This window comes from Ammospiza caudacuta, chromosome 12 (genome assembly GCF_027887145.1).
Source record: "Ammospiza caudacuta isolate bAmmCau1 chromosome 12, bAmmCau1.pri, whole genome shotgun sequence".
Lineage (NCBI taxonomy): Eukaryota > Metazoa > Chordata > Aves > Passeriformes > Passerellidae > Ammospiza > Ammospiza caudacuta.
The window spans coordinates 5372804-5395932 of record NC_080604.1 but is presented as its reverse complement, the minus strand read 5'-3'; the positions used below and the strand labels follow the sequence as shown (position 1 = coordinate 5395932).

Below are 23129 nucleotides of genomic sequence, written 5' to 3'. Positions count from 1 at the left end.
GCTGAGTAATAATCCAAAGTATTTTTTTTCAAGAACACTTATAAACAGTAAAACTCAGAAATGGCAGAAGTTGCCAATATCATCCTTTAGAGACTGGGATACAAAATGAAAGCCAAGGTCTTTAAGCAGCTGCAAAATGCACTTCCTCTGCCTAAACATGGAGAAAACCCAAGTTATTAAAAAGAATATCAGCTTTGGTTTATTTCATAAGGAATATCTTGATAGCAGCTTTATGGGACTCTTCCTAGTGCTGCCTCAGCACAGCACATGTAAGGCCCTGTGGTTTTTCCTCCCCATTTTTCTTTTCCCAGTGTTCTGCCTCTCACTGCACAAGCACAAGTCCTCACACAGGCAGTGCCAGCCCCTGCCCCCATGCAATTCCTCCAGGCACCTTGGAGAAGTAATTTCCAACCTGTCTTGTACAGAGCAAAGTCTACCCCCTCTGTATTGACATATAAACTGAATTCTAGATTATTTCCCAGATGCTAAAGATTTAGTCAGCAACATGGATAGTTTGGATAGCTACCCTAATTTCTGTAGTGCTCTCCTATGCTTTTGCTACCTCTGCCATCCACACCCACCCAGCTTCTCACTTTTTCTCCTCCTAGTCTTTGTTGTCTAACATGACAGAAGAAAACCTTGGGGAACAAATGTTACACCTATTCTGTATGCAACCCTTTTCACCTAAAGCTAAGTTTTCCTGACAGCAGAATCCAGAGACCAGAATCCAATCCCATTAATCTTGCCTGGGTTCTATCCACTACAAGAAGTCTTGTGGTTCATTTACACCTTCAGCTACACTTTATATCCTTACAAAATGACAATTTGACTACTGTTCAAATTGAAGTCACGATTCCATGTCAACAAAATTAGGAAAAATTACCTTTTAAAATTACTAACATCCAGTACAGCTGAAAGTATTTTGTGGGGAAATCAGTCAGTGCAAATGAGACATCATAGGGAAATCAAGAAATACGTCATGGACACAATCATCAAAAACTGGAGCTCAATGAGTTAACAGCAGAGCAGGCTTAGGTTTCCAGAAAAAAAACCTCCTTCCAAGTACATGGATACTTGTAACCAGAGTCCAAGCAAGAGACACTTATACATCCAATTTCCAAGCACTAACAGTGCCTAGAAAGCACTCCCTGCTTGCCAGGCTGCTTCCTGTGAGCTCCCCTACTGCCAATGCATATGAACCACATATTTCATCTCACATGATTTGGATATTTTGGTTATTTCTATTCACTCTGAGCAGGAAAAAAGCAGTTGAAGGGAGCAATACTCCCCTTCCTTGTTTGCAGCCACCCATGCCACCCCCATCATTGTGCTGCTCTGAGCATCTGCTACATGTTCAGACAAAAACTGGTTTTATCTGACAATATTTGCTGATGCATTTTCTTCTTTCATGACAATGCTGACAAACTATGGGACAAGGTTACAGCTTTATTTGGCACTGTGAGCTACTCCTTCATGACATCACACCAAATGAACTACTTAACATCTCCCTCCTTGAATATATTTGTAAGGGAGTATTGATGAGCTTCTGAGAGGTGCCTCTATTGCAGAGAGTACACACATGACAACCTTTTTGTGATAAGCACACAATCAAAATCTTGCGATCTTGATGAACACAGATTTTTCACATTTTGTGCAGAAGCTGTTCCTGAAGTTGTCTAAAAATTCAGAGCCTCTTCTCCTCTTGGAGATCAAAACAAACACATCTTTCCTTGAATGAAGACTTCCTACATTTTCAAGGCCTCATTTATCTAGTAGTTTTCTCTCATTTTTGAAAGTTGTCATATGTAAGGAAAAGATAAAGCTATTCCTAAAACTTTCTATGTAGCTGTGAAATCTAGGATTTCAGTACTCAGAAAATAAATTATCATAAAACTATAACAAATATATTTAATATTTTATATCTTGCTTTCAGCTTCAACACTTAGTAGTTTTTTTCCATTAGAATAGCTATCCTTTGGTTACATTTAAGCTCTGGAAACATTTGGATGCCCCAGAGACAGAGGAAATCCTAATGTGGATGTTTGGCAGATGGGTGGCAGCTGGAAGGGGTGAGTACAAAGCAGAGCTGTGTCATTACTTCCCAGACAGGCAGGAGGGATGCAAAGCTGGTACTGACACTGCAATTTCACCCCTTCCAAACTCCTGGTGTCATTGCTCCAGCAGAGAGCAATCAATGGGATTCAGGGCCCAGTTTCCATTATTACTGAGCCTCTTCCCTTCACATCTCATTTTATCATCACAGCATTATCCCAGAGCAAGCTTCAAATCCAAACTATCCCATTGTTAAATTTGCATATGAACTAGCTACAAACGTTTTAATAAAATCCAAATGAGTTCAGAAACCGGTGGTATTGTAAACCCAAAAAAATTTTAGACAGCAACTGGCTCTAGTCACTCTGCAGATTTCCTACAGACATTTGGCTGCTAAACAAGGCAGCATTTAAAAGAAAACTTAACCAAAAGGTCCACAGTTTATCACCAGGATTACTCTAGGGGAAAAAAAAAGAAAAAGGTATGACAATAAAAGAGAAATGTAAATTTGGATATATTCCCACTAGATTTTATTGCTACATACTTTTTAAAGACTTGAGAAAGCTACTCTATAAACGTTCAAAGTTGGTCATCTGTCTCCCATTTGTGCTGACTGCCAAAAATTCATAATGAGGAAAAGGATGGGGGAGGAAGAAATGCATTACAAATCCAGAAAACTGCTGCTCATAGCTCAGATGGAAATTCTACACCTGGACAGTGTTCACTGAGTTATCTGTAAAACTGAAGTAGAACTTTACTCAAACCAAGTATTTTTTGTGAAATTAGTTTTTCAATAAACTTTCTAATAAGTTAATTAATGAAGGATTTAGACACATTGTCTGAAAATCTCAACACAAATACATGAAATTCTAAATAACATTTTTCCAGAGCTCTTGAGACTGAAAAGTTTCCATTTCATAGATAGGTAAAACTTCTCTAAACATATACAACTCATAATAAAACATTTCACTATTCACAAAATGTGACTAATACAACAGACGTGTGTTTTGGCTCTACCTCTGTCTCAGAAAGCAGCTGCTTTGTCTCTAGGCTGAAGCATTTCACAAAATGGATAACACATGCCTTATTAGAGACCTCCAGTTTGCACAATTAATATTTCATTTACAGAAAAAGGCTTCGCACATATAAAGAGCAAAGCAGAAAGCTGCCATTTTAACAAGGATTACCAAGAGTAGGATGAGCTACACGGGCTTAGCATTTGCAAATGTTATGCAAAGTACAACCCCCTGCTCCAGGATATTACCTCTCACCCTGGGAGAGAATGCTGGTAAAGCATTTCTACCCCATAGAAAGCACTTTTCAGACTCAAACTTTGAGAGAGCATTCAGTTCAACAATTTGGATGTAATGCATAACTTGAACCTAAAGTACACTGACAAAAGAGTAACTATAGATAAGGATATCTGGTGTTTCAGTGAAGAGCTTGGAATCTGCTAAAAAGGTAGGTGGACTTTTTTCCTAAAAGTAGATTAACTCAGAGCTTAAATAAAACTAGAGTAAAGAGGAGAGAAATGCTGTGCAAAGATTTATTTTTTCAAATATTGCATGCATATTTGTAATGTTTCAAAGATCATGTTTGCAGCCTCTTCCCCTTTCCTGCCTGAAAAGTGCCCATCCTGTGTAATATCCTGAGGGTATTAAGTTATCTTCTCTTGTTTAGTCTCACATGTAAAGTAAAAGACAATGAGAGGCTTTTGTTATAGAGCATTTGGGTTTGAAACCCCTTATTTTGACAATAAAGAAAAATGCATTTGAACCTCAAATATTTTAATTAGTTAATCTATATATATGCCAAATACTTAATATTAACAAAATTGTCTTGTTTTTAACAAAAATAAACTGGGAAACAAACAAATGCAATTAAGAGAATATTTTCCTATTTATTATAAAATGTTTATTATTTCCCAGTTTCTTCTCATGTTAAGAACAGGTTTTATAAAGTTAGAGTTAATTAAAGGATACCAAGAGTTAAAAGTTGTTCCATGTTCCTTATGTGTGAGAAACCACTGCCAACAAGTACTCTAGGCTTTAAATATTGTTTTGACGGATTGCATTTTCATTTCCAGTCCCAAAGAAAGTGTTCTCCAGAGTCCAGGCACGAGCAGATCTTCACCAGCTCCCTGAAAGCCTCATACATCGTTCTGCGCAAGAATGGAGACTTTGCAGGCTACTTTTTTTTTGTTTGTGTTTGTACCTTTGGTAAATGCAGCACCACCTCTACAGCAAGAATCACTCTATGAGTATGATACAGATGTTTCCATGGGAAGCCTGACCCAACAAGATTATGAAATGCAATCCAAGGATATAAGAAAGGTATTTTATTTATATTTTCCTTTTAATATTTTAAACTAAAATAAGCATTATATGAAAAAGGTGTTATGTGCATGCATGTGAGTTTTATGGAAAAGTTCTAAAATAACAGGGAAACATACAATGTGTTCAGACATAGGGAAAGCCACTCAAACTAAAACCACAAAAAAAAAAATTACCCTTGCTACAGTCTGAGTAAGCCAAGAAGGCAGGCTTGCACAAATAAGGCTAAAGCATCATTTTAACTCTGCTGTTCTTATGTGCCTGCAGTCATAAGAGTTTCAAGAGCAGGATGCATTAATTACTAGCTCAACAGTTTTAACTATGTTGTATTAACTCAGTGAGTTTGCTTAAGAATAAGGAAGGTGATTTTTTTTTTTTTTAACTACCAATGCAATAATTGGAACCCCCCCCCTTTTATGGAACATAATCTGCCAGTATAAACCACAGTTCCTCCTTTGACCTGCCAAACTATCAAGTTTCTTCCTTAGTTTTTCAGGGGTCTGTGGTTTGGGTTTTTTACAGCTCAACAGTTCAGCACTCCCAAACTTCTATAGAATTCTATGGAATGCCCAGTGCTGGAGGAGCCACTTACGCATTAACACTTTGAGGGTCTTAGTAAAAAGAATATCCCCTACATCTCAGGGCACTCTCAGCATCTCCCAACAGAATGTTTTTGTTGGGTGCTCCACATTCCTGCCTCTGAATTTCAAGACAACAGCAGAAGACACAAAGCCAGGGCAGAATTAAGTGAAGTGCCACAACCTCAGCTGCCAGGGACAGTTACAAATGTCACACCCCCATTCAGTCCTAACCAGTACACACCAAGAGAGAAGGAGATACAACACTGATCAGGGAGAAAAAACAGCAGCAACTGTACCAAGAGTAGTTGCCAAGGAAAATACCACAGATCCAAACCAAGTGGTAACAGCCCAGTATGAACAGCTCAAGGAGGTTTTCATTAATATTAACTGTACTTGTTACAATAACTTAGCCTGATAAGCAAGAAAAATAAAACAGCAAAAGATAGTAAGTAAAAAATTGCAGTCTAAATACAGAAAAATCCCTTTTGTATAGTTTTTAATATTTCCCAAATTTACTTAAATTACAGCTCTCTACTGTTGATGAAAACAATCAGCTACATATTTATGGCAAATAAACGTCTAAGGTATTTTTAAATCTGACATTTGCCACAGTGATGAAGTAACATGTTTTCATAAATCCATGAAAAAGGGACTACATAAATGACTCTTAACTAATTCCTGACTATCCACTCAGAAGTGAGTCTTTAAAAAATACTAAACCTATTAACTTTAACCAGTTAGGCAGAGCATCAGATTACACTGATCAATAAGTTGCTTACAGAAGATTGCTGCTGCTTCAGTAAAGGAAAAAGGAGTTTACCTACATGGAAATGGTGCCAACAGATGTGCCACAGACAAATCAAAGTCCTCCTGGCAGTGCTATAAGCTGCAGGTCTTCTGAAGGCCAACAGTTCTGCTTAGGATAATTCTAGGAATGTAGTCAGTCATTATTTCCATCAGGTCGGGTCTCTATTGACATGTTTTCATTGCAAAATAATAAATGAGTTCCTTATGTGCAACAACTACATTGACACAAGTGCCAGTGTTCCCAGTTTACATCATGGGGTGCACAAACAGATCTTCTATTCATTTATTGCACTGATTTTACTCCCCGAATATTCCAAGTGTTAACTGGAACTGAAATGCATGCCAAATCTTTCCTCAAGCATGCCCAGTCAGAAATCTGTCTTGCATACAAATTTAACTCCTTACTGTATGCTTGAACACACTGTTAGAAAAAAGTGTTTTTAGTAAAACATCACAAGAAATTTATTACTATGATTATTTGAAACCACAGTCATACCAGTCTTGAATAAAATTTGAGCAATTTAAAGCACAAAATCTTAATTTCCACAACAGAACAGAACCACTCATTTAGATGCTGTCTCACATGTGGACTAAATCATTTCATTGAGCATAAACTATCAGACCTTTGTGTTATAAGATGAATAAATTATAATGCAGAAATTTGAAGATGGTTGGAGTATTTAGATGTAAAGTGTTAATGTGTCTGTACAGTAAAGTGGAAGAGGCAGGTGGAATTTATGTACGTGAGTAGGCCAATATTCCTTCAGTGCATTCCTTACATAGGCAAGTAATGAACTTGTGGTTATAATCCAAACAATCTTGTGCACTGATACTCCATAGTGAGGAATTTTTATGGCTGATCAGCAAATACTTTTTAATTTTAGGAATTTAATGGTATTCTGCAAATTACCAGTTTTAATTTCAATGACACTTCCCACTGGCAGAGATTAGGAGTACATTGCATTAAGCTAAGAACTCCCACCAAAGACTACTTTGATGGCTCAAGTAGGAGACTGGGACAGATAAGCTGTGCCAGCAAACGTTAGTAAATGTCCCTCAGGAGCCAAACCAGCTGCAGCCATACAAGTCCACTTGTTCCATGAGCAGTCCATGCACTCAGAAATTTCTGCTGGCACAGATACCTCAAGGGCCACGTCTTCATGTGCCTAATCAACCTATCTTTGTGAGCTAACTCCTGCAGAAAGCTTCTGGGAGATTTGCTGTTTGCTGGAGTGTAGCTGGTAAGCTGACACCCCCAGCTTCCCTCCACCCAGCATTCTGGCCAAACTGCTGCCAGAATCCTACTGAGAACCTTAAACTTCCTAACTGAGAACCCAAAAATTTCACTAGGACAAACCAAGCTAGCCCAAACCAGAGCCAGAGCCTGGAGAGGCAGGGAAGAGCCAAGGGACAGATGATTCACAGGCTACAAAAGGGTCAAAATGACAGAGGCTGGCCAAGATATTTGTTTCTCAGGCTTTCTGTCAAGCCTGAGGGGTTTGTTTTGCAGAATAAAAAAAATTCCCACAAGTAAAGTACACTCAGGCACCTAAATACCAAATAAAACACAGTATCAGAAGGAGCCTGGATGCTCTTACCTGCACATTGCACTTACAGGTGAACCACCTGTGTCCCAGAAGGAGGGGAGAGTGGGGGGATTAAGAAAACTAAAAGGGGTTCATTTGTCAGCACCCCCAGTGTGCAAGCAGCTCTTCCACAGAGCACTCCTGCCAGGGCCTGATCCTTAAGCATGTTTAAAGCAAAACATCTTCCACATCTCACAATGCTCTTTCCTGCATGTGTTTCCAATAGCCACACACACCAAAAAACATATTGGGTTGTTCTGTCCTACAAATATTCCCCATTTAAAAAAAAAACCAAACCAACAAACAAATTATGCAAGCCAAAAACAACCACCACAGTCAAACTGAAATCCCCTTAACATTACCTCATGCAAATGACAGTATAAGGCACTGTATCTATACTGTAAATACAGTAATAATAGGTATTTCTCTAAAATTGCTCCAATGCCTAATGAAAACCTGACTGCTGTTCCCTACATCACAAGAGGCCACAAAACCTCCTGCAGCATTATAGGCTGAGGATGGTGTGGCTGGACAGTGCCCAGGCACAAAGGGACGTGGGGGTGCTGGTTGAAATGACCATGAGCCAGCAGAGTGCCAAGGAGGCCAATGGCTCCTGGCCTGCATCAGGAATGGTGAGGCCAGCAGGAGCAGGGAGGTCGTTCTGCCCCTGCACTGGGCACTGCTGAGGGCACACCCTGAGTGCTGTGCCCAGCTCTGGCCCCTCAGTTGGGGAAGGACCTTGGGACACTGAGCACATCCAGAGGGGACAATGAGGCTGGAGAGGGGCTGGGAACACAAACCCTGTGAGGAACATTTGAAGGAGCTGGGGGTGCTCAGCCTGGAGAAAAGGAGGCTTAGAGGTGACCTTATCACTCTGCACAGCTCCTGAAAGGTGCCTGTGCTCAGGTGGAGCTGGGCTCTTTCTCCAGGCAGCCCTGACAGAATCAGAGCACACAGCCTCAAGCTGTGCCAAGGGAAATTCAGGTTGGACGTTAGGAAAAAGTTTTTTACAGAAAGGATGATAAAGTTCTGGAATGGCCTGCCCAGGGAGATGGTGGAGTCACCATCCCTTGATGACTCCATCTTGAAGGTCTCTTCCAACCTAGTGATTCTGTGTGAAGAGGCCCTTTCTGTGAGCAGCCCACACCTTAAAACAGACTAACATGCAGATAATGGAAACTCAATTTCAGCCAATACCTGCAAGGAATGTATTTATAAACTAAGTTGTCCTGCAACTGAAAAGATGTGATGACTATCTCCAGGAGGAATTTTGAATAACTTGAAATGCAAGGACATCTCAGTCATTTTACTGAGATTATTTGGGTAAAATAACGACAAAATACAACTTAGACTCACAAGAATCCTACTGAGTTTTGCATTATATGCAAAATCTTGATCTTCAAAACTCTGTTTGTAAACATCCACCACTTAGATATTCCTTCCCACCATATAGACTATATTTTCTATTTCTATTTTGTGTCTACTGTTCTTTCCTAAAGAACTTGAGTTTTCTAAAGAGCACTGGCAGCACCTTCCCTTCTTGCCTTTTAAAGTGAGTAGTTTGTGTGTAAAAGTAACAATACATCACCTTAGTCATCCAACCTATAAAAGCATTTTAAAAAGTAAGTATGATAAGTAGGTATATTGTATGAAGTTCACTTTAAAAAGATGTTATTTCAAATCCTTGTAATGCTCTGTGGCTTTTTGTCTGTGGTTTGTGTTTTAAAACATCAATTGTTCTTTCAAAAAGGCTGGAACAAATGTTTCTCTTCACACCTCCCTAATGCTACAAAGTGATGACAGCCAACTTGATGTCCCACCAACAAAGGACACAAGTAAGTTAACTGATATGAATAATGTGATGTCTAAGATATCCAAAAGAATGTTTTAACATACAAATCTAAAGTGCAAAGGATAAAGGCTACAGAATTAATGTTTTTGTTTATGAATATCTTTCATATCTCCCGTGGAAAACCTTGTAACTTCTGATGGAGCAGGCTGAAAAATTTAAAGGATCCTCAGGTAAACTCTGAATACACAAAGCACAGCTTGTAAGCATCTCCACAGACTTGCCCAGTCATATTTGCCATTGAGATGCACCCAAGTTAAATAAGTTAGACAAGACGACAAAGAAATAGAAAATACATCCCCCAGTAAGTTCCACAGTTTAACCCAAGTGATGATGAAATACTATGTGCTTAAATTATTTCAACAGATTTATTTGAACAATTGGCTATTCTCAAAGTTTACATCTGATGATCAGGGAGGTCAATGTTTAAAATACATCAGGAATGTTCTTCCCTTGTCAAAGCTTCCTACAGGCTCTGGGTACACTGTCCAGATTTCTCCTAACAAACCCCACTGCTCTCTGAACACAAAAAGGACAGTTTTTCTGCCAAACAGAGCAGACAGAAAAAGAAACACTTATTTTGTGTGTCTATGATATAAACTTCCAAAAATAAGTGATGATTCAGCAAGACCAGTGGACTGTCAGTGTCTACCAAAGTGCTAATTCAAGGTTAATTATTGCCAAACAGCACCTGTCAGCAAGGCCTCATCAAAACTGAGCAAGTCTCCAAGAACATCAGAGCTTCTAGACATTGCCTTTTTAACAGTGACAACGTTGTTTGACATTTTCCATTTCCTACACAAACATGAAAACAAGCCACTAAATAAAAAAGCCCCAAATCACCAAACAGGGCAGAACTCTGCAGCCTAAAAATTATGATATTCACAAGCTAAACCTCAAAATCTTCATTCTGTTCTCTGCAGTGCTGCTGTAAGAAAAAGAATTACTCTTATGTACTGGCTTCCCAGTATTGACCTGCTGCTTTTGTAACTCCTCACTGCTTGCAGAAGGTCCTGTTTTGCTGTGTGGTGACAACTACCCCATGGAATGACCCTGCTGTCTGCACTGCACTCACTCCAGGGTGGAAGCCAACCAAAACTCTCAAAATATAGAGAACACAGCACAAGACAACAGTGGAGATGAAACAGGATTCAAAGCCACATTCATTACATGTATTTGAATATTGCTGGCAGAAAAGACTAGAGCAAAGCAGAAGTTACTGATACTTTACTACTGTCCATGAGGACTAGCACAAGCCAGAAAGGTCTCAAACTACATTACAAAAACTTTCTCTACTTAAAACAACAGCTGCAAAAACCTCAGTATAAAACCGATAGAGAGATAGAGATTGTGCACAGGGCTCTGAGCAACCTGGTCTAGTGGAAGGAGTCCCTGTCTGTGGGTTGGAATGAGATGATCTCTAATGTCCCTTCCAACCTAAACCATATGTGATATATAAACATAATTGCTGGAGTTTTGATCAAAATGTTTAGACAGAAGAGTAGCTAGGAATAACACAGGCTATTGTGTGGCCTGCCAGAAATGCTCCAATGCACTGCCAGGTGTTTCTCCTTGTGGGTTTGGTTCCAAATGTGATATTTAACATGGTCAAACTTGCAATTGTCACATTCACCATGCTCTCAGCCATCTAAAGATTTAAACTGAATTCAGGCCAATTAATAGCATGTCACATGCTCAGGTAAGAACAGAGATTATACACAGAGAAATCATACACAATGAAAAGAACAAAAAACTCCAAACAGTTGAGAAGATAAATCTTCTCAGAACTTGATGCAAATAGAATTTTTTTGAAAACCTAACAACAGGAAATCTTAAAAGACACTAGAAAAAAGCATATTTTGAGTAAGCAGGCTGAAGCGAGTTGAGCATGCTGTAAGTGTGCTGTGCCCTGCTGGCAGACCTGCCCACGTGTTTGCTGTGCGTGTGCCTGAGCGGCTCCGTGTACTGCGAGGAGATCGACATCGAGGCCGTGCCCCCCCTGCCCAAGGAAACCGCGTATCTCTACGCCCGCTTCAACAAGATCAAGAGGATTGCAGCCTCAGACTTCGCTGACATCAGTGAGTGACACCCCACTTTCTGTCTCTGCTTTAGAACACAAAATGGAAAGGCACAATGAACATGCATTTTGGATCCTGTAAACATCTTAATATTCCCAAACATCAGGTAAAGAGCAGATTGCTAAAAGTAAAATTCAGCTCCGTATCCCAGACAGTCTTAAATGAGCAGGTGTTATTTTTCCTTCAAATGCTCCAGGGACAGCTCTGCCAGCTATCTCACTCCACAGCATGAGAAATTCTGTGAATAGCTGAAATCATGTTATCTCTAAGACAAAAAGAAGGATGCAGAGTATTTCCCTTTATAATTTTTTCTAATTTAAGACCAGGAAAAAACCCAGATGTCAATTTTAATAGCATTTGCAGATCACAATTTAGATGCTGCAGCCAAAAGTACAACATTTAGCATATACAGCCATACACATTTCACATGCCATGTAATTATAAAGTCGATACTTAGATTTTAATTTCTTTTGTGTAAAGCTACCTTGAGAAGAATTGATTTTAGTGGAAATAGGATAGAAGAAATAGAAGATGGAGCCTTTTCAAAGCTTCTGCTGTTGGAAGAACTTTCTCTTGCTGAAAATCGACTTGTAAAACTTCCTGTTCTACCTCCCAAACTAACATCACTTAATGTAAACCAAAACAGAATCAAGAGCAGAGGAATCAAAGCAAATGCTTTCAAGGTAAGGAAAAACCCAATAATCTAGGTAATCGAAGTAACCACAATTACTAACCAGACTATTCAGTCTGCAAAAATTATTATTTTTTTTTTGTAATCTAAGAAACAAACTAAGATGAAGCAGCTTTTCAGCTTTTGCTTTGCTTTTAAGGCACTCTGGAATATCAGTCATTTGTGCACTCAGTCTCTCATGTCCTCCATATAGGAAAGAATTTTCTATGAAATATCTCACCTGCTTGCTTTCTCTCTAACATGTAAAGAAAAAATATCCAGAAATTGATGGCTTAGAGTTCTGAAGACTGCAGAAATACTAATAAACAATACACATATAGTACTTTATAGTGATCTCAACTTTTAAAACCAACATGCTGACACTGAAATTTCCCAAACATAGAAGGTTTGTTCTATGAATTTCTTGATAAAAAAGAATTCAACATTCACAGCAAAAGAATGGCTTTTGTTACATCAGTTCACAGGTTATGTGATCAGAAAAAATTACTGATTTCTTGTAACAGGCATGAGTTACTTAACCTCAGGTAGTACCAGCATCAGTAACCTCTCTTTCTGTTCAACAGAAGCTCACAAATTTGGCCTACCTCTACTTAGGACACAACGCACTGGAATCTGTGCCCCTGAACTTACCGGAGAGTCTGCGCATTCTTCACCTTCAGGTATTCCCAAAGCATTTCCTTAACATTCTCTTAGGAAACACCCCAGGAGTTATACACTTCAATCAAACTTATTCTATTTTAAAACAGCTCCCACTACAGTTTTTCACTGCACCTCAATAAAACCATTTACCATGCCAATGTGTATGGCCATGACCATCTAGAAACTCAGAAGATGCCAATTGCCATGCAAGGATTTATTATTAGTTTCTGTACATCAGGGATAGGAAATGGCCAAAAGAACCTCTAATCTTTTATCAACAATGCCTGTATGGATTTATTTATGAGAATGTTTTGATTTGCAGTACAACAACATCACGAGCATCACGGATGACACGTTCTGCAAGTCCAACAACACGCGCTACATCCGCACGCGCATGGACGAGATCAGGATGGAGGGCAACCCCATCGTGCTGGCCAAGCACGTCAACGCCTTCTCCTGCCTGAGGATGCTGCCCGTGGGCACCTACTACTAACCCTGCTGGTGCCAGCCAGGCATCCAACAAGGATCACTTCTTCCTCTGTTTACAAGCTCATATCCTCTCCCTTACTAATGCTCTTTTCCCTGCTTACCCAGGAGCTCCTGCTAGGTTGCACCGTTCTCTGAAATAACCATTTCAGTTACTTTACTACTTATGGTGTCCCTCATGCTTTCAGAATCTTTTCTGTTAATGAAAGTGTAAAAATATATATACATGCACACACATTATCTCAATTTTTATTTCACCACATACTCTTTAGATAAAATCACACAAAACTGCTTATTCTCATTCTTTACCAGCACTCAGAACAACCACCACACTTTACTTTCAGATAAATGCAGGATTTTCTATGAGCAAACCAAAGGGGAAAAATATTTCTGAATTCTAATCCCACTCTTTTAATCTGCAGTGAGATCTTTTCAGCTGACCTTCAAAAGTGTATTGGATGAAGATGCAGATGAGAGAAAGTTATGTTTAGAAACAGAACTTCTCAAAGCTTAAATTCATTAACATTTTTCAAAAACTTGATTTGTGTTAAATGAGAATAACTCCTATTTAGGTTTAGTACACCAAGCAACATAGCAACTAGAACTTTGCAAAGATGTTTTAGATTTCCTTCTACTATTCTACTTTGAAATTAACATGTGTTTTATTTTTACACAATGTATTTTTAAGTGAAATATATATGTTTTGCTGAGCTGTTCTCACAAGAGCTGTTTTTGCAACATCAGCTTCCTATTTTAAAAGAACAGTCTACATACAGCATAACAGACTCAAATACCTTTGTTATTAACTAATGATGTCAACCAAGCCCTGGTTCCACAGCTCCTCCTGACAGGAAATGTGACAATACAGTTAAAAGCAAAGCTGAATTCATGTGTTTATCTGTAAATAAGTATGATTTCATCTAGATGTCAGAGCAAAGAAAGAGATTTACCCTTCTGCAACAATACTTCTGATCATTAGGGAAAAATCAAATCAGACTTGGAAGCTACAAAGAAAAGTTAATTCCATCATTAATCTGAAATCAGAGGTAACTTCAACCATTTCACTCAATGCCTTGAACCTATGCAGTGTATTAAAAACACAAATTGACTTGTGCAGGCCTTGACACTCAGTTTATCACTGATAAAGGGTACAATGCTTTTAATTCCTCAACTGTACATTTCTGACATCCAGTTTCTCCCTTCCAATAGCTACCGCAGGTGGAAAGCCTCCAGACAAATGAATGCCAAAGGTGTGCTAGTTATTATTACCACATCCACTTTGTACTAATTTTGAAGCTAGTATAGATTCCTAATTAGTAGAAATAGTTAAGCATCAAATGCATGATGACGTATCACTACATCTAAAATATTGATTTTACAAAATATTTTGTATTAGTTTTATTTATCTTATTTAGCTAAGCCTTAATTTGTTAGTGCTTGTGCTATGGGGAATTGATGGCGCTTAATTCTGAACAGATATTTTTGCCCTGAACCCATTTCCCAAGAAAAACAGCAACCCCCAATATTTTCCATTTAAAGTTATTTAGTGTAACAAGAAGGAAATTCCATTGTCTTAATTGAGAACAAAACCAAGTCCGGCAGCAATACTTGGTTTTCATTTTTCCACATAAATCATAAAACTTTGATGTTCCCAGGTCTTTATCAAAACATGAAAAACAACTTCAAAGCATATAAAAATACATTCCAATGTCAAGCCAAATTTCTATTTGGAAAAAAATAAACCCATCAATTCTCTCCCATCTCTTGTGATAAATGCCCAAGATGGAAAAAAACACAGCTGTAAGTGTAATAATGTTACATAAGCAGCAGCCCCTGATCTTATTCTCATCACAAATCACTGCTACTAAAACTCTTTTCAGTAAATCACCAAAATAAATAAATACCAGTAAATATCACCAAAAATGTGTATACACAAATAAATGCATGTTTTTGTAATATATACACACATGTAAACATTCCAAGACCTCCCTACTACCACACAATTAATTTCACATTAAAATGTTGTATATATTTCTGAAACATACTAATTATCATCAGTAACACTGATTAATGCTCTAAACACTTTGTGAGCAAACCAAAGTAGACAAGTGGAACCTCCTGAATGTCTCATGCAGGCACCAAGTTCTCTGATGTGTTTTCCTTTATTTTCCCCATTCACAGCAAGTTAATCAAAACATGAAGTGAGAAAGGCTTCAGCAGGGAGGATTTCCACCTCCTATTTCTGTGACCTGTACTAATATCAAGCTGAATGAAACCATTTTATTTTTTTCCTATCACTCATTTCTGTTCTGAAATTCCAATAAAACTTGAATGTTTGTTCTTGTTTATCAGTATCAGCTTCCACAATCTGCTTTTCCAGCCTTGCCAACATGTCTCAGTTGTTCAGCCTCACAGCAGACTAAGGTTAGGAGGTTATTTGCAGAGGTAAATCCATTTTACAGACATATTTATTGTGACAATAGCAAATCCTGCCATACAGAATACTTGGTGAACATCCCACTTGCTCCTTCAAAACCTATTTTGAATTGACCTTGAATTGCCACAAATCTCAAAACATCCAATATTACTTGAAGTACTCACCCACTTGTACATTATCCCTTTCTTCTCAGGTACCAAAACAGGAAAGAAAAAATAAACTACCTTTGGTGTTTTTACTCCACACTCTGAGGAAAGTATCAGAAACTATTTTATTTCTACATAAAAGCCTTGGCACTTGTTTTCTTTAAAAAAAACTCACATTAATAGAAAAGCTATAAACCCAAGACTCCCCCCCAGGAGTTTTCTCTCCAAAACAGGAGAGTCTAGAGAACAGGTAGGGGGAAAAAATAAATACACAAAATTAAAAAGGAGTCTGTAATCTTTGTAAGTGTGAATATTAACAGGATAGACTCTTGAGTTGGTATTATGCATATATTAACATATATCTAATTGCTTTCCCACAAATTACTGAAACATTAAACTACAAATATACATTCTCCTTGGCAATCCAGTTATTTGAATTGCCAGATTTGAACCTTTTATTAATTCTCTTACCTGAGAAAGTCTTCTGTTTCAACATTAAATTATTAGCAATGCTAACAAAAATAAGAAGGTCTAAAATACTCTTCTTAAGAACAGTCAGTCATATTTGGTAAATACTCTCCCAAATTGGTTTGTCTTTCAACTTTACCTTTGTCTTTGACCATGGAAATAAAACTACCTTTAGAAAGAACATCTGTAATACTGACAAACTTGTAGTGTCTTCAATGAATTATCTTCACACATCTTCTAGCAATTAGTAGATAATTTCATTGTTTATACTCAACATCTAAACAAACATTTTTAAAAACTGCTTATATAACAACAATTTGAAGATTTCTCCAAAACTCTTTCCTTTTTTTCCCTTGTTATTATATTTTAAAATGAGAAATATTTACAACAACCAAATCACTGTCCCAGAAACCACAGTGACTGCTGATCTAAGGATCAGAAAGCATCAAAGGAAGCTGGAAAAAACAATTGCAGAGCCCTAAAGCTCTTGGTGCTCTACCTTTTCTGTGGAGGGATTAGAGAAAAGCCCTAAGACAAAAGCCAACAGGATTAGGCAATGCCAGTTCATTGCTCAGCTGAGGACTGGATTTTTTTTTAGTGCAATCAGAAAATGGAAGTAATTTTCTGATTGATAATAGAAATTGATTCATTCAGCACAGAACTCAAAGGCCTAAAAGGCTGAAAAAATAGGAAAAGGTGCAGCTCCCACATGATACTACAGCTGAAAAGTAAAGATGGTGTCAAGTTTAATGACAGTAAATTCTTGAGGTATGTAGCACTCAGCCAAGAAACCACAAACAATTAAGCAGCTAAACATTCATCTCCTACATAAAGTATCATGTAAGATGTTTTGTGTCTGTAAGACTGCAGTATTTTTACTCCAAGGATTAGTTGTTTATCTTAAAACCAGCACAAAGCCAAAACAAACGAGGCAAATAGTGGTAATTTAAAACTAAGCTCAAATGCTATTTTCCAGTTAGGAGGGAGGAACAGTTTATTTCCCACGCAAGTAAAACACTCCAGAACTGAAAGTGCTGTCATCCAAACACACACTGACACATCTTCAAGAGAAACAGATCTAATCCTTCAAAACCAACATTTATATGCCAAGGACTACAAGTGTTATTTTCTTTTAATTTCTTTTTTTGTAAATCAAAATAAAATAGAATACCAAAGCAAACCAAATACTCCTTCACAGAAAGGCAGAGTCTTATTTTCCTCCACCCATGAGGAACACAGCAATTGCTGCTCAATTGCCCCTTGAACACAGCAAATTTTTAGCTCCTATTCTCTTCATCACCACATACAAAATTAAGATCCTACATTCTGCTAAGCCAGTTCCACTTCCAATGCTCTGTCTTACTAAACTTCTTAAACCAATAAATATTGTACTAATAAATAAAGGGTGGATAGGCACTACCTTGAAATGCAGGAAGGTGTGTCTACGATGCTCATACCACTCAGCATAGGTTGAAAGGCTTCTGAAAAATGTTATAAGATCTCCACATTCTTCAATGCTATAAAACAAAAATATACTGTTTAACCCACTCATAATCAGAGCTATCAATCTGATGGCCTAAAATTCACACTTAAAAAAATTTCATTACTATTGTTTGAATATGAAGTAGAAATCACCCAAAATAACAATTACAAAGCTGAAAAAAAGCTGTAGTGTAATGATTGAAAAAGAGGTTGAAGAACACTTTCCTAAACCAGTGTTTCCAGTGTTTGTCTTATATGTAAAATATGGCAACAAAGCAGTCACCTGCAAAATCTTAGTTTGGTTTTATTCTTGTTTAACTCATTTTCTAAATAAATTCTAAGATGTTGCATAGTAAAAGCCAAACCTGCAAAATGGTAACATTTCCCAAATTGTGTCACTAACATTCAAATATTCCCAAAATCTTTGTCCTAGCCAACTAACTCTACATGACATGTTACCTGCCTCTGCTTTTCAAGATTAATTCAACTTTCCAAGATTACCCTTGCAGCTTCACTAGGAAGGGAGGCCTGATGACACAGGGCATCTAAATCAAAACTTTGGTCAGACAGTTAAAGCTTGATGTGATCTTGTCTCCAGAGCAGAGGGGCTCCAGCCCTCTGAACACCTTCCTCACTCTCCTCTGGATCTGCTCTAACATGTCCATGTTCCTTCTTATGCTGAGGAGGGGAGAATGGGAGGGAAAGATAGATATAAATGTTGATTTTTCAAATTTCTAGTATGAATCAGGAAAGAGAAAGGAAAAGAGACAATAGAAGGTGACAAACTGTCAGGCAGCAAACCACACATGCAGGGTTTGTTGGGGGAAAAAACTCATCAAGGGTGTGCAGTTTTCACTGCACAAATGCAGCCAGAATGCAAAGGATGCAGAACTCCACAAAAACCACATCAGGATAGCTGAAGTGACACAATTATTTAAACATAAGGGTGAAAGGCTTCATGCCATTGTTGATATGAGCCACAGACTACTAGCCATCATCAAAACACACCTGGCAAACACTGTTTTGGAAGTACAAATATTTATTTTGGTTACTAAGATAGGATTTCACACGTTTACAAAACCTGACTGAGGAAGATACCTGACTGATGTTTGAGAATATTTCAGGAAGTTAGAGTATTTAAATTCTAATGTAAATTTCACTTCTAACATCCTGAGATTAGCTATTCTTTTTTGGATTTTCAGACTTGAGGCACTCACAGAATGGCTGCAACAGTGAATTACCCAGTCAGTTCAGCCTTCCCAGGGAGAGCTGTGTTTTCAATCCTGCTCTATTTAATATACAGAACAGCAAACCTTAACCAGCTACACAAAGAAACTGAAAAAAAATACATTAAGGTCATTCAGATATTGAAAATGTGAAAGAAAAGCCAAACAAGTTTTATCCCAGCCTGGAAAGAACAGCATCATTAAAGGAAGTTACCACAGCAGTCACAGCTGCCAACAAAATCAGGCCAAGATGAAAATTGCTGGCAGCAGTGGGAGAAGTGAGTCCCTGGAAGGACACAGACACTGCTTTACAATAGCTCATTAGCCCTGCTCTGGGAGCTGGTTTGAACCACAGCTCTGAGTTGTACATGTCCAACTCCACTCATTCTATAGGAACTGTGGGCCTTGGTAACAACTGCCCACATCCAGGCCTGGAGAACAGATCCCACACAAACTGCTCTGGGCTTCCTTAATCTCCACTCGTGGGAAAGGGAACACAAAGCTTTGGTACCAAACTACACACTTGGAATTCTTTTTGAAGAACTTGGCAGTGTTTATAAAATCCACATTTAGGCTATTTAAAATACTATCACAAACACTGTGACCTTGGTTTAACATGGTTATTAGTTTATTTCCTTTTTGCCTCAAAATTGTTTTTAGGTAAGGCAGCAGATAATTTTCAAGGCTGGATCATCAACAGAAAGAAAAAGCTTTGGGCAGAAGTTCAAAGAACCAGTTTCCAATGTAGAAGTTAGTCAACCAATATATCTGAGGATGCACTTTTCTCACATAGCACTGGCTAAATTCAAGATAGAAAACTGAACTCAGTGTTTAGAAAGGGGAATCTGTTGGCAAGAACAGCTGTATGTGAATGCATAATGGCAAAGGAGTAAGAGTTCACCACTTCAGTGAACTGCCACAGCATTGAATCTACCCATAAGCAGTAATTCCTAATTAGCCCAAATTAGCCTAATTCCTCCTCCTGAAGTCAACTACACCAAATATTGAAATACCAAGGAAACATGGTATACAATAACAAGGTAGTAAGAGCGTGGATGGTAAAAATTCAAGTCTTTTTTTATTTTGAAGGAATTTAGCATTACAAAAATCCACTTGGAGCAGAAAACATCTGTCTCCAATGCCAACATCCGTGTTACAGAGAAGTCATCCAAAACCACTGAAAAGGATATTCAGGCAGAGAGTGACTCTCAGCTGAAAATCATGGGCTGTCCATCCAAACACACTTTCAGAAAATTTCAACAAAACACAGAGGTATATAGGAAATTTACCTGTTGTAAGAGTACCTAATCCTCCTTTAATGTGTTCCTTTATGTATTTTAAGGGAGAAAATCAATTTTGACTCACTGCACAATGCAAGACTTCCTACATTAGCATAGAAAACCAAAGCAGACTCAAAGCTGGGGGGAGAATTCCTGCTTCCCTTCATTTGCAGAGGACTTTGCCCGTGCAGCCTTTAATATAATGCACATTTTCTAAATCCTGCACTCTGACTTATAGATTCTAACTAGTTAGTAAAAAGAAAGAGCAATTTTCATACTGCTTAAAATCTCTATTTGCCTAAGCAACCCATGCAAAGGTAACTCCCCCAATAATTAATGGGGTGCCAAGTCTAAAAAAGGAAAACTGACTGACAAGAGTTTTTTTAGATGTTGTGGTTCTCAACATTAATAAAGTGTAAGTGGTCCAAAGGGGACACATGTGAAACCCAAAAAAGACAACTAAATATTGTGATTTCATTTGCATACATCTCCTATCATTACAAAATAATTAAGAAATTATATAAAAATATAACCACTTTTTAAAAATGTACAATTCTTATATAGAGATGTACCATTTATATATTACAGCAGTACCTGCAGACTGCTGAATTTTTTGTTTCATTTAAAAAGATATTGTTCAAGTGTTCTAGCATTCCCCTATTTTCTTCCAAAGCAGGAACTGAATGCCAGGTTTTTAACTCTGCTGTTCTTAAAGACTATTTTCTGACATGTATTATGAAAAAAAAAAAACATACCCCCAAAAAATTTTAAAACTAGGGAGGAAAAAAAATCCCTGCCAGGAGACAAAACAGAACAGAAGTAGACAATGGATTTGGCAAGACTGGGCCAAGGAAGCAAGAGAAGAAAAACTGGTAGGGAGGCTGAAAATGAACAAAACAGCAGGAGACCAGACTCAGCTGGTCAGGAATGGAGGGAAAAGAAGGGAAGAAGTAGGAATTTCAGGAGCAGACTAAAAAACAAAGAGCTAGTTGGGAAAAGTCTGAAACTGGACATGAGGGGATTACAACTTGGAAAAAGAAATGAGGAGTAGCCCAACAAGGGGATTGAGAAAACAGGCCCTGATGGGACATGACAGACTCAATGGAGCAGGGGGTGCTCTCAAACAGAACCTGCCAGCATCAGCCCTGGGCTCACTGCCTCACACTGCACAGCACAGGGCACACAGGAAATGTGACATTTGAAGGTGTTATGGGGGAACAAGTTTGGGTTGTTCCCTACCCCCAGAAGGATTTTTCAACCTGCTGACCCCATTGATCCTATTGGCTGCAGGGGTATCCACAGTCACAAGGCCAAGGTGGCACTCAGCAGCCAGCACTGCCTGCTTTGCTGACATCTCCTATCATTCATGAAAACTTGTGCTTATTTGTGACTACTGGCACAAGGTGAAAAGGAGAAGAGACAGGGATAAGAGAGCAGGGCTGCAGCCAGGATGAAATAAAGTCTGCCACTACTTCAACACATTCCTTTCCAGTGTGACTATGAAGTTCCAATACACTTCTGCTGTCATAAAATAGTCATGAATAAAACAGGGCAATTTCCTCTTCTGAATCCCACTTCTTGAGAGCAGTCAAGTGTTCTTCCCAGTTTCACCACAAGCTTTAGCAGATTTTTATGGAAATCTCAAAGCCTTTAAGTAAAACAGTTTTCAGTAGAGACTACTGAAGCCTGAGGTAACTCAACAGACCCCTGTTGGCCCTTCTCCCTCCCCAAGACCAAAAAAATAACAGAAAGCAAAAGAAGCAACTGAAAAAAAAGAATTAAATCAATGACTCAGTGATGATGGATTTGTTCTCAGAACAGCTTGCGAGCACAATTCAGTGGAATACTGCAGACAAATAATTTGATCATTTACTCCTCATGTTACCACAAGAAGTTGGCATACTCCAGAAAATAATAAGAAACAGCATTCATTCATACATTTAAGTTCCAGTGTGTTAATTTTCTTAAGCTATTGCACAAATACACTAGTGCATGTTTTTAAATTACATTTTTTAAAGATATCAGTGAAATAAATCCTGTTACCAATAAGAGAAATAGAACTGAGAGCTGAGAATCAGAAACAGGCAAACACTGGAGAGGGGTTCTGGATGTGCATTTCAGGCATTACCCACAGTGCAGCTCACACAGAGTCTGAGGAACAATTACATAACACGAACTTGTAAAGGTCCTTGCAGAGCTTAAAAATCACATGCCTGCCATCTTCTCTCCAGGATACAGAAAGGGATGGAAGTGTTTAGGCTGGGCTAAGGACACATCACATAAAGACACTGGCTGCCAGCAATTCACATGAAAACTCAGTACTGCATTTACTGTCCCATATCCCACACAATAACTACCCTTGAACAAAAAATTCCATCTTACCGTGACACAAACTTGCTCATATTTGAATCTTCTCTGGATTCCACTTTGATGCTGAGATCACTAACAACAGCAGACACTTTCTCATCCTTCTAGATTGGAGAAGTAACAACAAAATATTTTAGAAATTGCTCAAGTGAGGAGAAAACTGTGTCTATTTGCATATAAAAATATAGAAAAAAGTAGATATTAATGCTAACTACTATAATCCTTAAAATAGCATTTTTGAAACTACGGTTTGTGTGTGTGAACAGTTTCTTTCATTTCAAGAGTAGCACTATTATCCACACAAGGCTTTTGGAATAACACCTGAGTTATTAAGGAAGGTTCATTACTTCTTTTCACATCAATCCCACTTTAAGATTCTGTTCATATTCCAACACAACCTTGAGCTGCCACATACACCAGAAAGTTAACATATAAAGTTTTAATCTGCTCATTTTGTGCTGGTTTTTTAATTTTAAACCTTATAGTTTTGTCTCAAAATATTGTCCTTTTTTACAATCACTGTTACTCAGAAATATGTGTGGGATAATAAAGTTATTCTAAATTAATTAATAAGCTGTAAAAGAATGAGAAAAGGTGGTCAGAGTAGAAAGAAAGCCACAA

General features: G+C 38.1%; 2 protein-coding genes across 4 annotated transcripts in view; one reads left to right on the top strand and one right to left on the bottom strand.

Moving 5' to 3' along the window:
* Positions 1-23129, bottom strand: part of CENPP (centromere protein P) — a 114527-nt gene that overhangs the window by 86117 nt on the left and 5281 nt on the right. For all 3 annotated transcript variants that reach the window (XM_058812776.1, XM_058812777.1, XM_058812778.1), the window contains 2 exons: positions 22524-22612; positions 17574-17670 (listed from right to left, as the gene is read on the bottom strand). In XM_058812776.1, the coding sequence (XP_058668759.1) occupies positions 17574-17670; positions 22524-22612 (186 nt within the window). The remainder of the gene's footprint in view (positions 1-17573; positions 17671-22523; positions 22613-23129) is intronic.
* On the top strand, positions 3286-15450 carry OGN (osteoglycin). The gene is made up of 7 exons (XM_058812775.1): positions 3286-3513; positions 4139-4385; positions 9110-9194; positions 11128-11286; positions 11767-11969; positions 12541-12636; positions 12939-15450. Exons 2-7 carry the CDS (start codon positions 4224-4226, stop codon positions 13107-13109), a joined length of 876 nt encoding a protein of 291 aa, XP_058668758.1. The 5' UTR covers positions 3286-3513; positions 4139-4223; the 3' UTR covers positions 13110-15450.

Excerpts from the sequence above, each read along its gene's own strand:
- OGN (XM_058812775.1), top strand. The coding sequence starts at position 4,224 with ATGGAGACTTTGCAGGCTACTTTTTTTTTGTTTGTGTTTGTACCTTTG. Across the intron at positions 11,287-11,766 it reads CTCAGACTTCGCTGACATCA|CTACCTTGAGAAGAATTGAT; the intron begins GTGAGTGACACC and ends TTTTGTGTAAAG. Across the intron at positions 11,970-12,540 it reads TCAAAGCAAATGCTTTCAAG|AAGCTCACAAATTTGGCCTA; the intron begins GTAAGGAAAAAC and ends TCTGTTCAACAG.